We start from the raw sequence: 16,246 nt of genomic DNA, 5'->3' as shown, positions 1-16,246 counted from the left end.
GGAGAGTTCATGTTAAGGCTAATGCAGTAAAAACAAAAAAACAAAAACGAGAGTTGTGGCCTAATGAAGTTGCTCCTCATACCGGTAATAGCCTAAATAAGGTTGAAGCGTGCTCGATGACAGCAGTTTACTGGCTGATAGCCTAATAGCTTTCAAAGTGTTTTATTGTTTTGTCAATCAATCGTAGTCAGCCTTTTGACACAGCCCAAATGTCACCCTTTGGCCCACTTTTGTTTATTGGAAGTGAGAAAAACAAAGCTCGTGAGAAAGTTTAATTTTAACCAGAGAGAGAAAAGAAACCCTTTCACATGTTGCGGAATAGCTAAACTCCCAGTCTTGTGTTGTAAATGTCTCCTAAGTAACATAATAATTATTCAAAACGCTCCTCTTTCCCCGGTCCCGCTGTGAGGGGCCAACAGGCGGCTGCACTTCAATCAGCAGTGGCTTGGTGGGGAACAGCGGCCGGGGTAGGCGTCTCCGTGGGCGGCATGGAGTTTGACCGTGGGGCGGCCTGTGAGGGCCCAGCGCTGTCCGTACAGCCAGGGGTCTTTTAACTCTGCAGGGTGCTGGTTTCCTGCAGGGGTGATCACAGCGCTCAACCCCCTCCTACACTGAGCCGGTAATACAGCCATGAAGCAGTGTCAATGGGCTGGAAAGGACGATCCTCCAAGGCTTGTTTTCACTTTGTTAACAGGTTGAATAATACGGATTAACACTGAAGTGTGCATCATCTGAAGAGTTCATGTTTACAGGCTTTTTAGATTTCCTCATTTCTCTTAATTTCTCATCATGCAAAAGCTTTACAATTCACAAATGAAAAGGCGTACAGGCTACTTGATGACATGTTAGGTAGCCTATTGAGAGTGTGAGCTGGTTTCACTGTTTTTCTTCAGGACATTTTTCAATTTGGACCATAAATCTTAAATCTCTGTAACATTTATCTAAGAGATTATTATCTCAACATGTAGATTACACTCATTTACATCACAAACACTAAAGGATCTGTCATTTTATCACTTCTCCTTGTGTCCCTGGGACAACACCTTCTTTTCTGCCCTGCATATGTTAATGACAGCCCATTTTAACACAACATATGTTGTTAAACCTGTGCTGAAAGGTAAAACAACTGCAGTATGTTGTCTCTCTCTCTCTGTCTTTATATATATATATATATATATATATATATATATATATATATATATATATATATATATATATATATATATACCCACACCCAAATAATTTTACTGTATTGTTTGAAACTTTAATGTTCCGTTTGGAGTCCTCTTTAACAACTCAAACTTAGCATTGTTTCATCAGTTAGATACTTAGCTCATAAGCTTGGTTTTGTACTGAAAACATGTTTCTGAAGTCCTCTCTGCAGAAAATGATGCATAGCTTCTGTTTGGGGTCTCCAAAGACCCTAGATGTAAAACATGATAACATACAATGGATTTTCATCTGCTCTATCTGTTATTGACGTTGACAGTACTTTTTACACAGCACTGCCCTCCCAAATCCCAAATAAGTCTATTTTTTTGTATAACAATTTGTTCAGAAGAGGCCAGATTAGTAACATCATATGTAGGATAACATACTGTACATTTGTTTGTATGTGAATGACACATACCTGCATGAACATAAGGAACATATGTATTTGTTCACGCATAGCCATTATAACAAAGCATCAAATATTTCCTTATTCAACAATACATTATGCTCATTTCCATTCAATACTTTTCTGTACATTGACTTTCAATAAAGTCAGAAGAAAGGAAAAGAAACATTTAAAGGAAGTAATGAAGAAGTATAGCCAGTAAAATTTCATAATCTGCACAAGCATGAAATAGATTTCGATGTGTTCAGAAAATGTTCTTATTGTTTTCCAAACACTGAATGATTTCCAACCTAATTATCTGAAATCTGCAAGTTTGAGCATCATGTTGCATGTTTTCAGCAGCATATCACTTGCATGCTTTTATTTACTGTACACTTTTGTGTGTTTTGTTGTGTGATGGGTTCATTCAGGTTTACAAGATTTCCACTTCTCTCTCTCTTTTCGCCAAGCTCCTCTCCTGCACCACACAGTTGAATATCAGTCAGGCAGGTTCACTGTGGGACCATTCTGCATGTCAAGGCTGCTGCAGTTATTTGTCACTCCCTGTCAATGCTCAAGTGCTTGCTTCTCTGCATCCACCAAGGCCTTCTGAGTTTGTGTGCTTGGACTAGCATGCAAGTGTGTTCATGACAGCGGTATGTGTTTGTGTGTCCGTGTCTTTGTGTGCTTGCTTACTTGTTTGCTTGCGTGCTGGAGGGCCAGTGTCAAGGTGCTCCTATTCTAAGTCGGGCCTCACTGCAGGCAATGCCCTGGGCTAGAAAACAGGGAACAACAAGCAGAGAGGAAAACTGCATAATTATGGATGTTTACCTGCAAGACTGCATGTGTCTTTGAGATTAGAAATATAATTGACCGCTGTAATCTCATAAAGTTCTAACTAGATTGCAAACAAAATATGTCAGACTACTCTTTTACAAACTTGTCCCCTGTAGTTTTCCTCCAACATGATGCTGTTGGTGCAAACAGAAATATGACATTGCCAGCTGTTGACCTCGTTCAAATGGAAATGCTTCATCTGCAAGGTGAAAAAAACAACAACCTCTACAAACTGCTGCTACCCTCACCTTGCCAAAAAGTCTAGTTTACTTGCCTCTACCAGAATGACATGGAGGGAGGTAGAAGGCCACCCATCCTTGTTGACCTCAGTGACTCCACCATTAAAAAAATATGGCTGCCGTGACCTTTTGCACAACCGCTCAAAACATCAGAGAGCTGAGCTGTGACCCTCCACTGCCTGTATGAGAGAGGGAGCCAAGTGATGGAGGGAAGTAAAGGGAGAAAAAGAGGATGAGGGAAGAAAACACAAAGGGGTAAAAGTGAGGGGCAGTCTAGGGGTGCAGAGTGCATTTTTATGAGCCTGTGCCTCTCCAGTTTCTGGGTCGTCTGGCTGCATAGACATAAATTCTCGCCCCCTCCATCCCTTCCTCCCTCCACCTCGCCTGCTTTCTTCTGGTAAACTTGCCAAGCAAATCCAGCTTTATCTGCTCTTGCAGCCTGTTTGCAAACTTTCCTCCGGTTTATTTTCTTCTTGACCCTCCCAGGTCATTCCTTTTTCTCTACTTACCTGTTTGGGCAAGGACTATGACCATCGCTCCATCCTTCCCTCCACACTTCTGCCTTCCTCTTTCTATCGCTTTTTGTTTCTAGTAAGCCAACACTGCCTTTCTCCCTTCTGTTATTTTCTTCCTCTCCTTCTCCACCCCCTCCCCACTCTTATAGATGGAGATTAACTGGGGAGCGCAGCGCCATTCGTCCTCCTGACTGTTTGTTGTTAAGGAGATGGATGGAGGCTCCCTCTGCCAGCCCAACGCAGCCGCAATTACACCAGCCGCCATGATGGATGGAGGGGAGGGAAAGGGTGGGGGGAGGGGGTTGAGAGAGGGAGATACAGAGAGGGGCATCTATCACGCCCCTTAATCTACCTGTCACTGCTAGGGCTTGGGTGGAGGGGGGAGAGTGTGTGAGGGGAGGAGGAGAGTCAGCTTTACCCTGACTGCTGGTCAAAGGTTCAATTCTTTTCTTTACTCTGAATTAGTTTCTTTGCTTTATGTAGAATTAGGCCTGCAATGACTGGACTCATTAAATGTCCTGATCACTCCAATTGATTTCCCCTTTTTATTGGATTCTGTTGAAAATACTGTGTGCGTACATATGTGTGTGTGTGTGTGTGTGTGTGTGTGTGTGTGTGTGTGTGTGTGTGTGTGTGTGTGTGTGTGTGTGTGTGTGTGTGTGTTTGACAGGCATCAACATTAGCGCAGGAAGAGGGGTGCTGTGAGAGAAATAATTTTCCTAGTAATAGTGTTTCCTTTCAAGTGCTTGTGGATGCATTTTTCTTTTGTAGTTCAAGTATGAACAATGTGTTAAATGTGAAGGATAAACATATACCGGTATATAGTTTTCTGCCTAAGTTTTGTGACTGCTTGCCTTTACCTCAGCTAAAACTAAAATACATACTGAAAATACATTCTCTTGCCCATGGGCATCAACAGGTAATATGCTGCAGTATATTTTGCTCTTTTGCAAAGATGCTCACTTTGCATGTAGACACATTCTTTGCATAGACCCCATTGTGGCATATATACATATACACACAACCAAGTACTGCATAAACATGCAAACATCTTGATAGTACACACACATACTCCCACACTAAGTTGTTTATCATCCCATCATTGCCTCTGCATTCCACCCACACACACTCACCTCTGCAGCATCTCATCTCATCCTCATACCTGTTGAAGGTATGAAAGCAGTGACCTATCATCTAGTAAGTCTGCATACATTACCTGTAATGCCTCTCCATTTTTCCCACAATGCTACAGAAATATTATGAAAAGTAATCTAAGGTCTCCTACCCTCTACCCCTTTCGCCTCCTCCCATCCCCATCTCCCTCCTCCACCTCCTCATCTGTCCAGAGGAGTGAGAGATGGGATGGAGGGATTAATACTCTTCCGCCCAAGCCAACCCTGGGAATGATAGATGGACAGATGCAGGAAGGGAGGAGAGGGAGATTAAAGGAGAGAAGTCTTGAGGGTTCATAAATCCAAAGTGGGAGACCTGGTCCGCATCACAGACTAATAAGATCTGCAAGAAATTCATGATGAGGGGGGAGAGAGAGAGAGGGAGAGAAGGAGAGAGACAGAGGTGCGGAGAGAGATGGAAGCAGTGTAATAACATTAGATGTAGTCCTAATCTAATCATGACAATAAGATGTGAATGGATGAGTGTGAGTATGGTGATTATGCAGAAGAAGGATGGTAGTGTGTTGATGAAGCTTTGAGGCGCGAGGACAGGCTGCGTTATTGGACAACAGATCAGGTCGGTTATAGTCCTCACTGGGGAGCTTTCTGCTGCAAACCTATAAAAACACTGTGTTCATTATAATTTAGTCCGATTCTGTCACTCTAACCGCTCCCAAAGTGAAAGCACACAATGTCTGCAAAATGCCTCAATTTGATGTAAATGTGAATCAGGATCTAAATTATTACTATTATTACCTATTGAAGGTAATCATCCTGTTTGTATTGTTTATGAAACCTGTGCGCTCATTCCTGTGTGTCGTCATTATAAGAAGAATCAACTGTAGTAAAGTAAGTTTTAAGTTTTTTTTTGCAGCAGTGACCTGACTCGGATCAGATAGAGTGCTCCTTCACCTCCCTCCTCTCCTCCTCGACCCCACCACCACCCTCCACCCCAAACTCCCCAACCTCCCCTCCATCCACCCGGGCCACATTTTTCATGGCCTAGCTGTCGGAGGGCTGTGATTGGTTGGCTCTGCAGACAGATAGCCGATAGGCTCTGATTAATAGTTGAGGCCCAAGAACTTCCTCATTGATCAACAGGACAGGCTGAAAGAGGAGGAGGAGAGAGAAAAAGCATGCCCTGTCGATCTGCTGTCGAAGTGCTTGCTGATAACCCTGATAGTGGCTCTTGGAGTGTGTGTGTGTGTGTGTGTGTGTGTGTGTGTGTGTGTGTGTGTGTGTGTGTGTGTGTGTGTGTGTGTTTGTTTATAAGAGCAAAGAGATGAGCTGATGTTAGAAACAGGATGAAATGGAAACACTGCAGTGAAAAGTGCTTCAGGTTTATTCACTTTCTTTGCATGTTTAAAGCTTTGTCTCTGAGGTGTCTGATAGCATCTGTGAGTTTTCCATTAAAAAGAAAGCACGCAGGTTATCAAACAACACTCACACACTAGCTATTTGGCTGGCAGCTAATGTCTGACAGAGTGTGTGTGTGTGTGTTTGTGTGTGTGTGGGGGTGTGGGGGGGTGGGGGGGGGGGGGGGGGTGTGTGTGTGTGTGTGTGGGGGGGGGGGGTGTGTGTGTGTTGTGTGTGTGTGTGTGTGTGTGTGTGTGTGTGTGTGTGTGTGTGTGTGTGTTTTTTTTTTTTTTTTTTTTTTTTTTTTATGCTGTGATTGCAGGCTGAAACATAAAATACGTGTTTAACATGAGGACGCCATTAGCTATCCAAAAGAGACATTTCTAATTAATGCTGTTGTATTCATCATACTTGTTTAGGTCAAATGTGCTTTTGGTCTATTTTTTACTAAGTGTACAAGTATACGAGTATAGCCGAGTATAGCATAAACAAGTATTTATACTAAGTGTCCCAGGTACGTCTGCAGAGTATGTGTTACAATATCTACATATGTGTGTGTCGCCTCCTGCTGCTCTGTCCAGCCCCTGGTTGATTGATGATCTCAACTCCCATGGGGTCAGCGGGGTCATGACCTCCCACTTTTGACCCCCTACTGAGAGGGTCACACACACACACACACACACACACACACACACACACACACACACACACACACACACACACACACACACACACAGAGCAGCCCAGAGCAAACAGATGGCCTTGGGGACAACTGCTGCTTCCTCATCTTTCTCACACAAACACTCTCCAAAACTGTTACAAACACAACTGTATCACTTCCACACTACACAGCGACTTATAACAATATTGCTGCCTTTAATTAAGAACAACAGATAAATACCAGCGTGGCAAACTATTCTGAGTTCTGTTTCCTGGTGTTTTACAGAGAATGAGGCTCAAGAAATGGTTTTTACACACACGTAGCAATATCGCGCCCTAGTGATAATACAGGGTTATGGCAACTGATGAATATTGTGAAAAAACAAAGCATAAGCTAATATTTAGAAAACAGCCATTAAATGTGTTATTATAAGCATAAAGTCTCATAAACACAGCAGGTGTAAACCTTAATGTTATCCATAAATATCAAATCTAAGACAACCAAGATACATAGGGGAGAGGAGCATAAATGAAACTCGTTCTGCAATCCCAACATTGATTTCAACTTTAAAAACATCTGTAATACATGAAAAACAATCCTTTGGGAATAAAAACAAATCACACAGATCAAGCACAGTGCAGAGATAGTTGTGGATGGATGGTTAGGAGGTGGAGAACAGGCTTAGAGAGGAAAAAAAGGAAGATGTGATGAAGCAGAGCAGCCAAGCACACTAGTTGCTCCTTATCTGTTGCAGGGGTCAGTGATAAGAGTTGATCAGATTTTACGGAATGTGATCTGATCACACCGTCCTTTTCTCAATCTTCTCCTGCAGCAGCCATCTTCAGCCAACTGACCACATGTTTCTCAATCTCCTAAGAGGTGGAGGGAAGGTTTATGAGGACTTTATCATTTGTATGTTTGTTATGCATATTACACAGTAACATATCACTTTGGCATATATACCTCTCTGGCTTTCTTGAGCGAGCAGCGGTCTGTGACTTTTCTACTCATCATATCAGCACAGTGAGCAGTGTCCCTAATGAAAATGGTCTGGGCTTTCTCTCCATCCTCTGTCCTGTCCTGCACCACCGACAGCTCCTTCCATGGGTCAACTCCACCTGTGGTAATAATGATATATTTTTAAAATGAGTCAATAAAATCCTGAACCACCATTTTGCTATACCCTCATCAGTCATTTGTTGTGATTTTGTCTCTAGTAAACCCAGTCTCACCATTGACATAGAGGACCCTGGGTGTGTGTGGTTTGACATTCTCTCCATAGTAAGTGTTTGTGAAGGCAATGCGTCCAGGCAGGGAATGCTGGGAAATGCCAAACAGCATGGGACAGAATTGAGTCTGGGCTTGAAGGGTCATCATCCCAGAGAACGGACAAGTGGCATCCTCACAAGTCTGGTCTACACACACACACACACACACACACACACACACACACACACACACACACACACACACACACAAACAACAAAGGGGTGTCAGGACATAACAAGAAAATGGTTGAGTATGTGTTGATCCAGATTCTAGTGTGTGTGTGTGTGTGTGTGTGTGTGTGTGTGTGTGTGTGTGTGTGCGCGTGCGTGCGTGCGTGCGTGCGTGCGTGTGTGTGTAGTACAGAAGCCAAACTCGGTGCAGGTCTGGTAAGTCCACTGTCTCTCCGCTCTCCTGCCTGAGGGGAGGGACGTGTCCATCATATCCTTCACTGTTTTCTCATGGGAGATGTCCAGACACGGTTCCTCACTGGTGGAATGGTAGATCTGAACAAGCAAACACACACAGGAAAAATCACACATACAATAATAGAGAAAACACCTGCCTTTGGGTCCCTGGCTGCATAATTCTACTGGCAAGAGATATCCTAAATGGTTGCACCTTTTCATTTTAACTGTAGGGGGCAAGCCTATCTCTAATAAGGAATTCATGAAAATGGCTCAACGGGGACATCTGGTGGTTATACTGTGCATGAAAAGAGAAAACTACAAGCTGCAGTGTACTGTTTGAGATTTCCATACCTTTGCAAGTTTAACAAGGCGGTTGTAAGCCTCCATCTCCTCCTCATATGCCTTGCTCTTATTGGTCATAACACCACAGAGCTCATTAATAGACATGAGCACTCCTTCTTCATTGTACTGCACTGTTCCCATGACAATGTCGGCCAGGTTTTGCATTAGCTCAATCTGAAGCAGGTGTATAATAAAATAGTTATTTTCCACTCAGAAGCATTTGCTCTGCATCAGAATGGAAAAATAATGAATCAAACAAATATGTTTCAAAACAAAAAAAGTTTCCCAAACTTTTTACAGTCCCGTACACCTGAATGCAACTCAACTTCTACTTCAGAGGAAAACATTGTAGGCCTACGATTACATTTACTGACAGTGAAATGTTACTGTTAATGTTAGATATTCAGATTTTACTCACAAAATATCACAAATAAATGATTAATTAATTTTAGTTTAGTGGGCACATGTTAAACAATCCAGTATGGCGAGTTCACTACACCAGCATGCACTGAAAAAAATATTAAATCCTCAAAAAAAAGGACATGCAAGATGCCACAAAGAGTTCTCATTGTTAAGCCTAAGAACCACTAAGTGTTTCCCTTAAAGCATCTCATCGTCACCTGATCATCAAGATTCTTAGGGATCGTACAGCAGCCAAAATCCATGGCCACTTGGCTAGCATTCCCGCTCATCAGTGCTTCCACAGCAGCAAAGGCTTTCCGCACACCAGCCAGACACTGCAGGAAGGGGATGAGGGTGAATTTAACACATGTGAGAGGCGGAAATGTAATACCTGCCGAAATGTAATACCTGCCATACAGACAGGCGGTTGTCCTCACACCTTTTCTGAGCCACCAACTGCTTTGTTCGTAAGACTCAAGCCAACGATCTGTAACAGAGGAAATCACAGATGTGAGAGTAACAATGTTGTTATTTCAAGGAGGCATGTATCAATAGGCTAACTAGAAAATACATTTCCTGTAGAAAATGCTTGTGAATGCTGAAAGGCTAAATTGCTTAAGGTAAACTGGATTGCAGTCATAATTGCTTAAGAAGAAGATGAAGTAGTTGAAATTGAAATGTTGAATAATACCAAAAACGTATTAAACAACAGGGGAATATTTTAAGTTTAAAAAAGAAAAGAAATATCATGATATTTCTTTTCTTTTAGTATGGTATAGCATGTCGAAAAGTCACAGTATAGGTATGTCAAAAAGTGATAAAAAAAAGTCATAGTAGTAGTCAATAAAAGTCCTATTATAGAATGTTGAAAAATAAATAATATACTATATTGAAAAAGGTTATATTGTAGAATGTCAAATAAAGTGATAAAGTGATAGTATAGTATGTCGAAAAAAAGTGATAACAAAGTCATAGTGTAGTATGTGGGGAAAAAAGCCATTATAAAGTCTAAGCTTATGGGCACTTGAGTAGCTCACCTGGTAGAGCACACACCCATTTATAGAAGTTTACTCCTTGCCTCATTGGCTGTAGGTTTGACTCTGACCTGTGGCCCTTTGATGCATGTCATCTCCCCTTTCATAAATATTTTTTCAAATAAAAAATGCCTTAAATGGCCAAAATAAATAGTATTGGATGTTGAAGAAAAGGGCCAGCCCAGACTGGGAATCTAAACTGTGTCAGAGTCTGCAGTTACTACTTGCTGGTTGCCTGTTGGAGCATTGCTAACCACTGCAAAAAAAAGGTAGGCTACGTATACCTGTTGAGACCAGGTTAAAAACATCAGCGTGGCCTCCGTCAGCAGGTTCAAACTCATACATCCATGTTCAAACTCCTCTGAGACGGTTCAGCTTATGAGTCACTTCCTGTTTGGAGAGTTTTAAAAATGTTTTTACTCTACGTCCTAAAAGAAGACAGAAAGATGTTGGGACTGACTTCTTCCTCTGAGGCGTTTATCCATAAGAGACTCCTTTATGAAACAGAAAAACATAAATGGCCAAGGTGGGATTTTAACTCTTTACCTATAGACTGTGAACAGTTTCTTTTCCAGTTAAGCTCAGTGAAGTGAAGGCTATTAGAAGCACTTTTCCGGTGATCACTTGCTTTACTGCGCAGCCTCCAACTGACAGAGACAACGTAAATGTGACGTGGGCAACGTGTCTGAAAGTTGTAAGTCTTCTGGTAGCTGTGCCAAGAGAAATCTCAATCATTCCCAATCTTACAGAGACGGAGAGTGTAGGTATATGTAAGGAGACAACATGGGCACAGGCTAATTATTGATCACTAACATGCTAGTTAACATTAGTAATTAAACCTAAACAGCTAACGTAAGTCGAAACTGCCTGCGAGCTTCTCCTGTACTATACGGTAATTCCTCTACTATGCGACAGTAAGTCACTTGGTTATGACACAATCGTTAGCCTATTTTTACAAAAACGTCTGCTACTGAGCCATAACGTGAGGTACAAGGTAATGGAGCCTTTTATACATTGTCATGTTTCTTTAGAAATAAACAATGGACAAATAGAGTCTTTAAACGCTTCAGATGTAAAGTTATTCATTGTCAAAATGATGTCAAAATGAATGGCAGTCAATGGGATGCTGGGATGTGGGTGATCACTTATTAGCATCAAAATGGCTCCATAGGAGCTACCATTGGCTTACCCCCTTGGGTGAAATGCCTATATAACCCCGGAACAAACGAGCTGCTTCCATAGGGCGGATGTTGGCGTGGCCGTAGTGGGTTTCGTAATTTTGCAAGCGGGAGTGAGCATAGATATATATCTATCGGAGTGAGAACGGGTCAAATTAATTTCCTTGTTTCTGTTATGAAGACGAGACGTGTGTGACTCGAACATCTCACATTTACCAATAAAACGTACAGCGAAAGACATTTAAGACGGTCCTGCCAAACTGCATACATTTTAAAATAAATGTACGCTTTAACGTTTGCAGCGGGCGGGGCTGCTGCTCCATTTTCCCCGCGACTGATGCGCACACACACACACAATCACACACACACACGGTGGATGCAGGAAAAAAACGCAGATGAGACGACACGATGACCTAAATTGAGGACAGCTACGCTCGTTATTGTAAGTGCAATGATAAGTTGAAGTCCAATAAGTAGGCCTACTTTATCAAACCGTATGAATATGTGTGTGTGTGTGTGTGTGTGTGTGTGTGTGTGTGTGTGTGTGTGTGTGTGTGTGTGTGTGTGTGTGTGTGTGTGTGTGTGGGGCCAGGATAGGAAATTAACTAACAATGTAAAGATCAACAAGCCACTGACAGTGACAGATATGTTCATATTTGATTCATTCAATAAATTATTATTTTTTGTCTTGAATCCACCAGCCATTTTCATATTATACCAACATTTGCAGCATCCTGAGCCTTTTTGGTAAGGTTCCTAGGAAATCTCAACCCAGAGTAATTAATTAATAGTAATAATTATTATTCTCCCCAAAACAAGTTTCCTTTTTATTTTTAAAGAACTAAAAAAATTGCAACTTTTTTGCAACTTTCACTGTCTTCTGCAACTTCATTGCAATAAACATACAAAAGACATTGCAACTTTTATCGCAATTCTTTTACAAAGCTCCCGTGAAATCAGGCATTTTGGGCCGCAACAATCTCAAAAAAAGCCCGCAAAATCCTGGACTGCCCTTGTATGTTTTTTCATGTGTTATGGTGCGCATTCACCAGTGTTTTGTTGTTGTTGTTGTTAATGTGCGCGTAGGCTACTCCTGATTTTGTCAGTCATCTCATCTCTTATATGCTGTGTCTCTATGAGACATCTACGAGATGTTAGCACTTTACATTTTTTTTGTCTGCAGGCTGTTCAGCTAAACGTATTGAAGTATTAAGGTATCTAAAGTGTAAAACCCCTTAACATTAACAAAATAACATGACAGGTATCTGCGCTTTGTGTCATGTGACCTTCAACACACAAAGAGAGATGATTAATATTGAAGAGACTGTTCTTCCCCAGATTAGAGTACGAAGAAAGGACAGGAATTATAAAGTAAAAAAGTATAGTAAGTAAAAAATAGTCTTGTTTGTCGAAAAATGTCATAGTATAGAATGTTAGAAAGTCTGAAAGAACATGCAAACTCCACAAAAAAAAGGGGGCCAGCCCAGACCTCAAACCTCAGTTAGAGACTGCATCGCCTACCTGTTGGTGCTTGTTGGATCAGTGCAAACCACTGGGCCACTGTGCTACAAAATTGAGTATGTTGAAATTAGTCATAGTATAGTATGTTGAAAAAAGCCATTAAAAAGGCATAGTATGTTAAAAGAAGTGATAAAAATAGTCATTGTATAGTATGTCAGAAACGTGATGAAAAATTAATGGTATATCAATTTAAAAAAAGTGTTAAAAAAGTAATAGAATAGTATGTCAAAAAAGTCATAGTTTAGTATGTCGAAAAAATAAAAAAGTAATTGTATAGTATGTCAAAAATAGTCATGGTATGTCGAAAAAAGTGATAGTATAGTAAGTCAAAAAAGTCTGGAACAACATGCAAATTTCACCAAAAGAGGGCCAGCCAGGGAATCAAACCTGGGTCAAAGACTGCAGTGTTTCGTTGGAGCAGTGCAAACCACTGGGCCACTGTGCTAACAAATTCAGTATGTTGAAATTAGTCATAGTACAGTGCGTCAACAAAAAGCCATAGTATGTTAAAAGAAGTGATAAAAATCGTCATAGTATAGTATGTCAAAAAAAGTCATAGTATATATAGTATGTCGAAAAAACTGATAAAAAGGTCACAGTATAGTATGTCGAAAAAAATTATAAAAAAAAAAGTCATAGTATAAAAATCATAAAGAAATCAAATATTATGCCAGAGAAAGTCTGAAACAACAAGCAAACTCCACAAAAATAGGGCCAGCCCAGACTGGGAATCAAAACTGGATGAGAGTCTACAGTGCCTACTTACTGCAGCAGTGCTAACCACTAAGCCACTTCTCCACCAAATAATGCATATTGAAAAAGTCATAGCATAGTATGTCGAAAAAAACATGCAAATTTCACAAATAAAGAGCCAGTGCAGACTGGGAATAGAACCTGGGTCAGAGTCTGCTAGAGCTTGTTGAAACGGTGCAAACCGCTGTGCTACAAAATGTAACATATTGAAAACACTTATAGTATAGTATGTTAAAAAAAAAAAGTGATTAAAAAAAGTAATTGTATAGTATGTCAAAAATAATCATATTATGTTGAATAAAGTGATAGTATAGTAAGTCAAAGAAAGTTTGGAAGAACATGCAAAAAAGGGCCAGTCTGGACTGGGAATCCAACCTGGGTGAGAGACTGCAGTGCCCACTTGCTGAGGTTTGTTGGAGTAGTACAAACCACTGGTCCAATGCGCTATCCAACTGAGCAAGTCATAGTCATAGTATAGAATGTCGAAAAAAAGACATAGTATAGTATTTCAAAAAGGTGATGAAAAAGTCATGGTATAGTATGGCGAAATAAAGTGACCAAAAAGTCATAGTGTAGTATGTCGAAAAAAGTGATAGCATAATATGTCGACAAAAGTGAAAAAAACGTCTAGTATAGTATGTTGAAAAAAGTCATAGTATATACAATATGTCGAAAAAGTGATGAAAAAGTGAAATAGTATGTCAGAGAAAGTCTGGAAGAATATGCAAACTCCACAAAAAAATGTGCCAGCCCGAACTGGGACTCAAACCTGGGTGTGAGTCTGCAGTGCCTATTTACTGGTGCTAGATGCAGCAGTGCTAACCACTGAGACACCATCCCACCAAATTTTGAAAAAAAAGTGATAAAAATGTCATTGTATAGTATGTCAAAAGTAGTCATGGTATGTCAAAAAAAGTGATAATATAGTAAGTCAAAGAAAGTCTGGAAAAACATGCAAATTTAACAAAAAAAAAGGGCCAGCCTGGACCATGAATCAAACCTGGGTCAGAGACTACAGTGACTACCTGCTGTTGCTTGTTGGAGCAGTGCAAACAACTGGGACACTGTGCTACCAAATTCAGTAAATTGAAAAAAAGTGATAGTATAGTAAGTCAAAGAAAGTCTGAAAAAAGCATGCTAATTTGACAAGTAAAGAGGTAGCACAGACTGAAAATCAAACCTGGGTCAGAGAATACAGTGCCTACCTGCTGGTGCTCATTGAAGCTGTGCAAACCACTGGGCCACTGTGAATTGACTGTGTTGAAAACAGTCATAGTATGGTATGTAAAAAAAGGTGATTAAAAACAGTCATTGTATAGTATGTCAAAAATAGTCATGGTATGTCGATAAAAGTGATAGTATAGTAAGTCAAAGAAAGTTTGGAAGAGCATGCAAATGTAACAAAAAAAGGGCCAGCCTGGACTGCGAATCAAACCTGGGAGAGAGTCTGCAGTGTCCGTTTATTTGGGCTCCTTTGAGCACTGTAAACCACTGGACCACTGCACTGCCAAACTGTTGAAAACAGTCATAGTATAGTATGTCAAAAAAAGTTGTAAAAAAAACAAAAAAATCATGTGGAAAAAGTGATTAAAAAGTCAGAGTATAGTATGTTGAAAGAATTGATAAAAAAGACATAGTATAGTATTTCAAAAAGGTGATGAAAAAGTAATGGTATAGTATGGCCAAATAAAGTGACCAAAAAGTCATAGTGTAGTATGTCGAAAAAAGTGAAAAAAAGTCATAGTATAATATGTCAACAAAATGATGAAAAAGTCTATATGTCAAAAAAGTCATAGTATAGTATGTTGAAAAAAAGTGATAAAACAGTCATAGCATAGTATGTCGAAAAAGTGTCCAAAAAAGTCTGAGTGTATTTATGTCAAAAGAAGTGATAAAAAAGTCATAGTATAGTATGTCAAAAAAGTGAGAAAAAAAAAATAAAAGTAACCAACCAAGACTGGGAATCAAACCTTCATCAGAGAGTGCACTGCCTGCCTGGTAGTGGTTAATAGAGCAGTGCAAACCTCTGGGCCACTGTGCTACTGAATTGAGAAAGTTGAAAAAAGTCATAGTATCGTATGTAAAAAAAAAATAAAAGTAATAAAAAAGTAATTGTATAGTATGTCACAAATAGTCATGGTATGTCAAATAAAGTGATAGTATAGTAAGTCAAACAAAATTTACAAAAAAAAATGGCCAGCCAAGACTGGGAATTGCCCATGGGTCAAAGACTGCAGTGCCTACTTGCTGGTTATTGTTGGTGCAGTGCAAACCACTGGGCCGCTGTGCTACCAACTTCAAAACGTCATATTATAGTATGTCGACAAAGTGATAAAAAAGTCATTTTATAGTCTGTCAAAAATAATCATGGTATGTTGAAAAAAAGTGATAGTATAGTATGTTGAAAAAAGTGACAAAAAATTCATAGTATAGTATTTCGAAAAAAGTCATACTATAGTATGTCTAAAAAAATCATTAAAAAAAATATCATAGTCTGCAGTGCCTACCTGCTGGTAGCTGTTGGAGCAGTGCACACCACCGGACCACTCACTGTGCTACCAAACTCAATATTTTGAAAACAGTCATAGTATAGTATGTCAAAAAAAAGGCATTAAATAGTATGGAATGTTGAAAAAAAATCAGAGTATAGTATGTCGACAAAAAGTGGATTTAGAATTCTCCACCAAAATTACTTATGTGGATGATTCTTTCAAGTAGCATTTAGATAATGTTGGGAGGTAAAATTAATTAATGAGAAATTCAACGGTAAAAATTGTGATTTGTTTTGGTAATATGCTGACATTTATTTCTCCTGAAGCTTGTCAATGTGCAAGATTTAGTTGCACAGGGGGAATTTTGACTCATGACCACAGTATTTTAAAGATCCTGGCCCTGCTAGTATGCTAATATTGTGACCATGGTTTGTGGCTGTTTACATTGCTGTAGGCAGAGAAGTCCAACTT

At 40.1% G+C, this 16,246-nt stretch overlaps 1 protein-coding gene across 2 annotated transcripts; it reads right to left on the bottom strand.

The window, feature by feature from the left end:
• Window positions 1-6,572: 6,572 nt before the first annotated feature.
• LOC120573103 (thymus-specific serine protease-like) lies at window positions 6,573-10,456 on the bottom strand. 2 transcript variants are annotated; one of them, XM_039822557.1, is made up of 9 exons: window positions 10,378-10,456; window positions 10,116-10,221; window positions 9,237-9,284; window positions 9,016-9,132; window positions 8,405-8,569; window positions 8,008-8,149; window positions 7,610-7,792; window positions 7,341-7,495; window positions 6,573-7,249 (listed from the first exon to the last, which is right to left on the bottom strand). In XM_039822557.1, the coding sequence occupies exons 2-9, from the start codon at window positions 10,170-10,172 to the stop codon at window positions 7,193-7,195; spliced, it is 924 nt and encodes a 307-aa protein (XP_039678491.1). In that variant the 5' UTR covers window positions 10,173-10,221; window positions 10,378-10,456; the 3' UTR covers window positions 6,573-7,192. The 2 variants fall into 2 exon arrangements, with proteins under 2 accessions (XP_039678491.1, XP_039678502.1); XM_039822568.1 differs by lacking the exons at window positions 10,116-10,221; window positions 10,378-10,456 and adding an exon at window positions 9,835-10,101.
• Window positions 10,457-16,246: the final 5,790 nt, after the last annotated feature.

The sequence above is a fragment of the Perca fluviatilis genome, chromosome 2, assembly GCF_010015445.1.
Source record: "Perca fluviatilis chromosome 2, GENO_Pfluv_1.0, whole genome shotgun sequence".
NCBI classification, from domain to species: Eukaryota; Metazoa; Chordata; class Actinopteri; order Perciformes; family Percidae; genus Perca; species Perca fluviatilis.
Note: the sequence above shows the minus strand (reverse complement) of the source record. Positions and strands in the feature narration are given on the sequence as shown.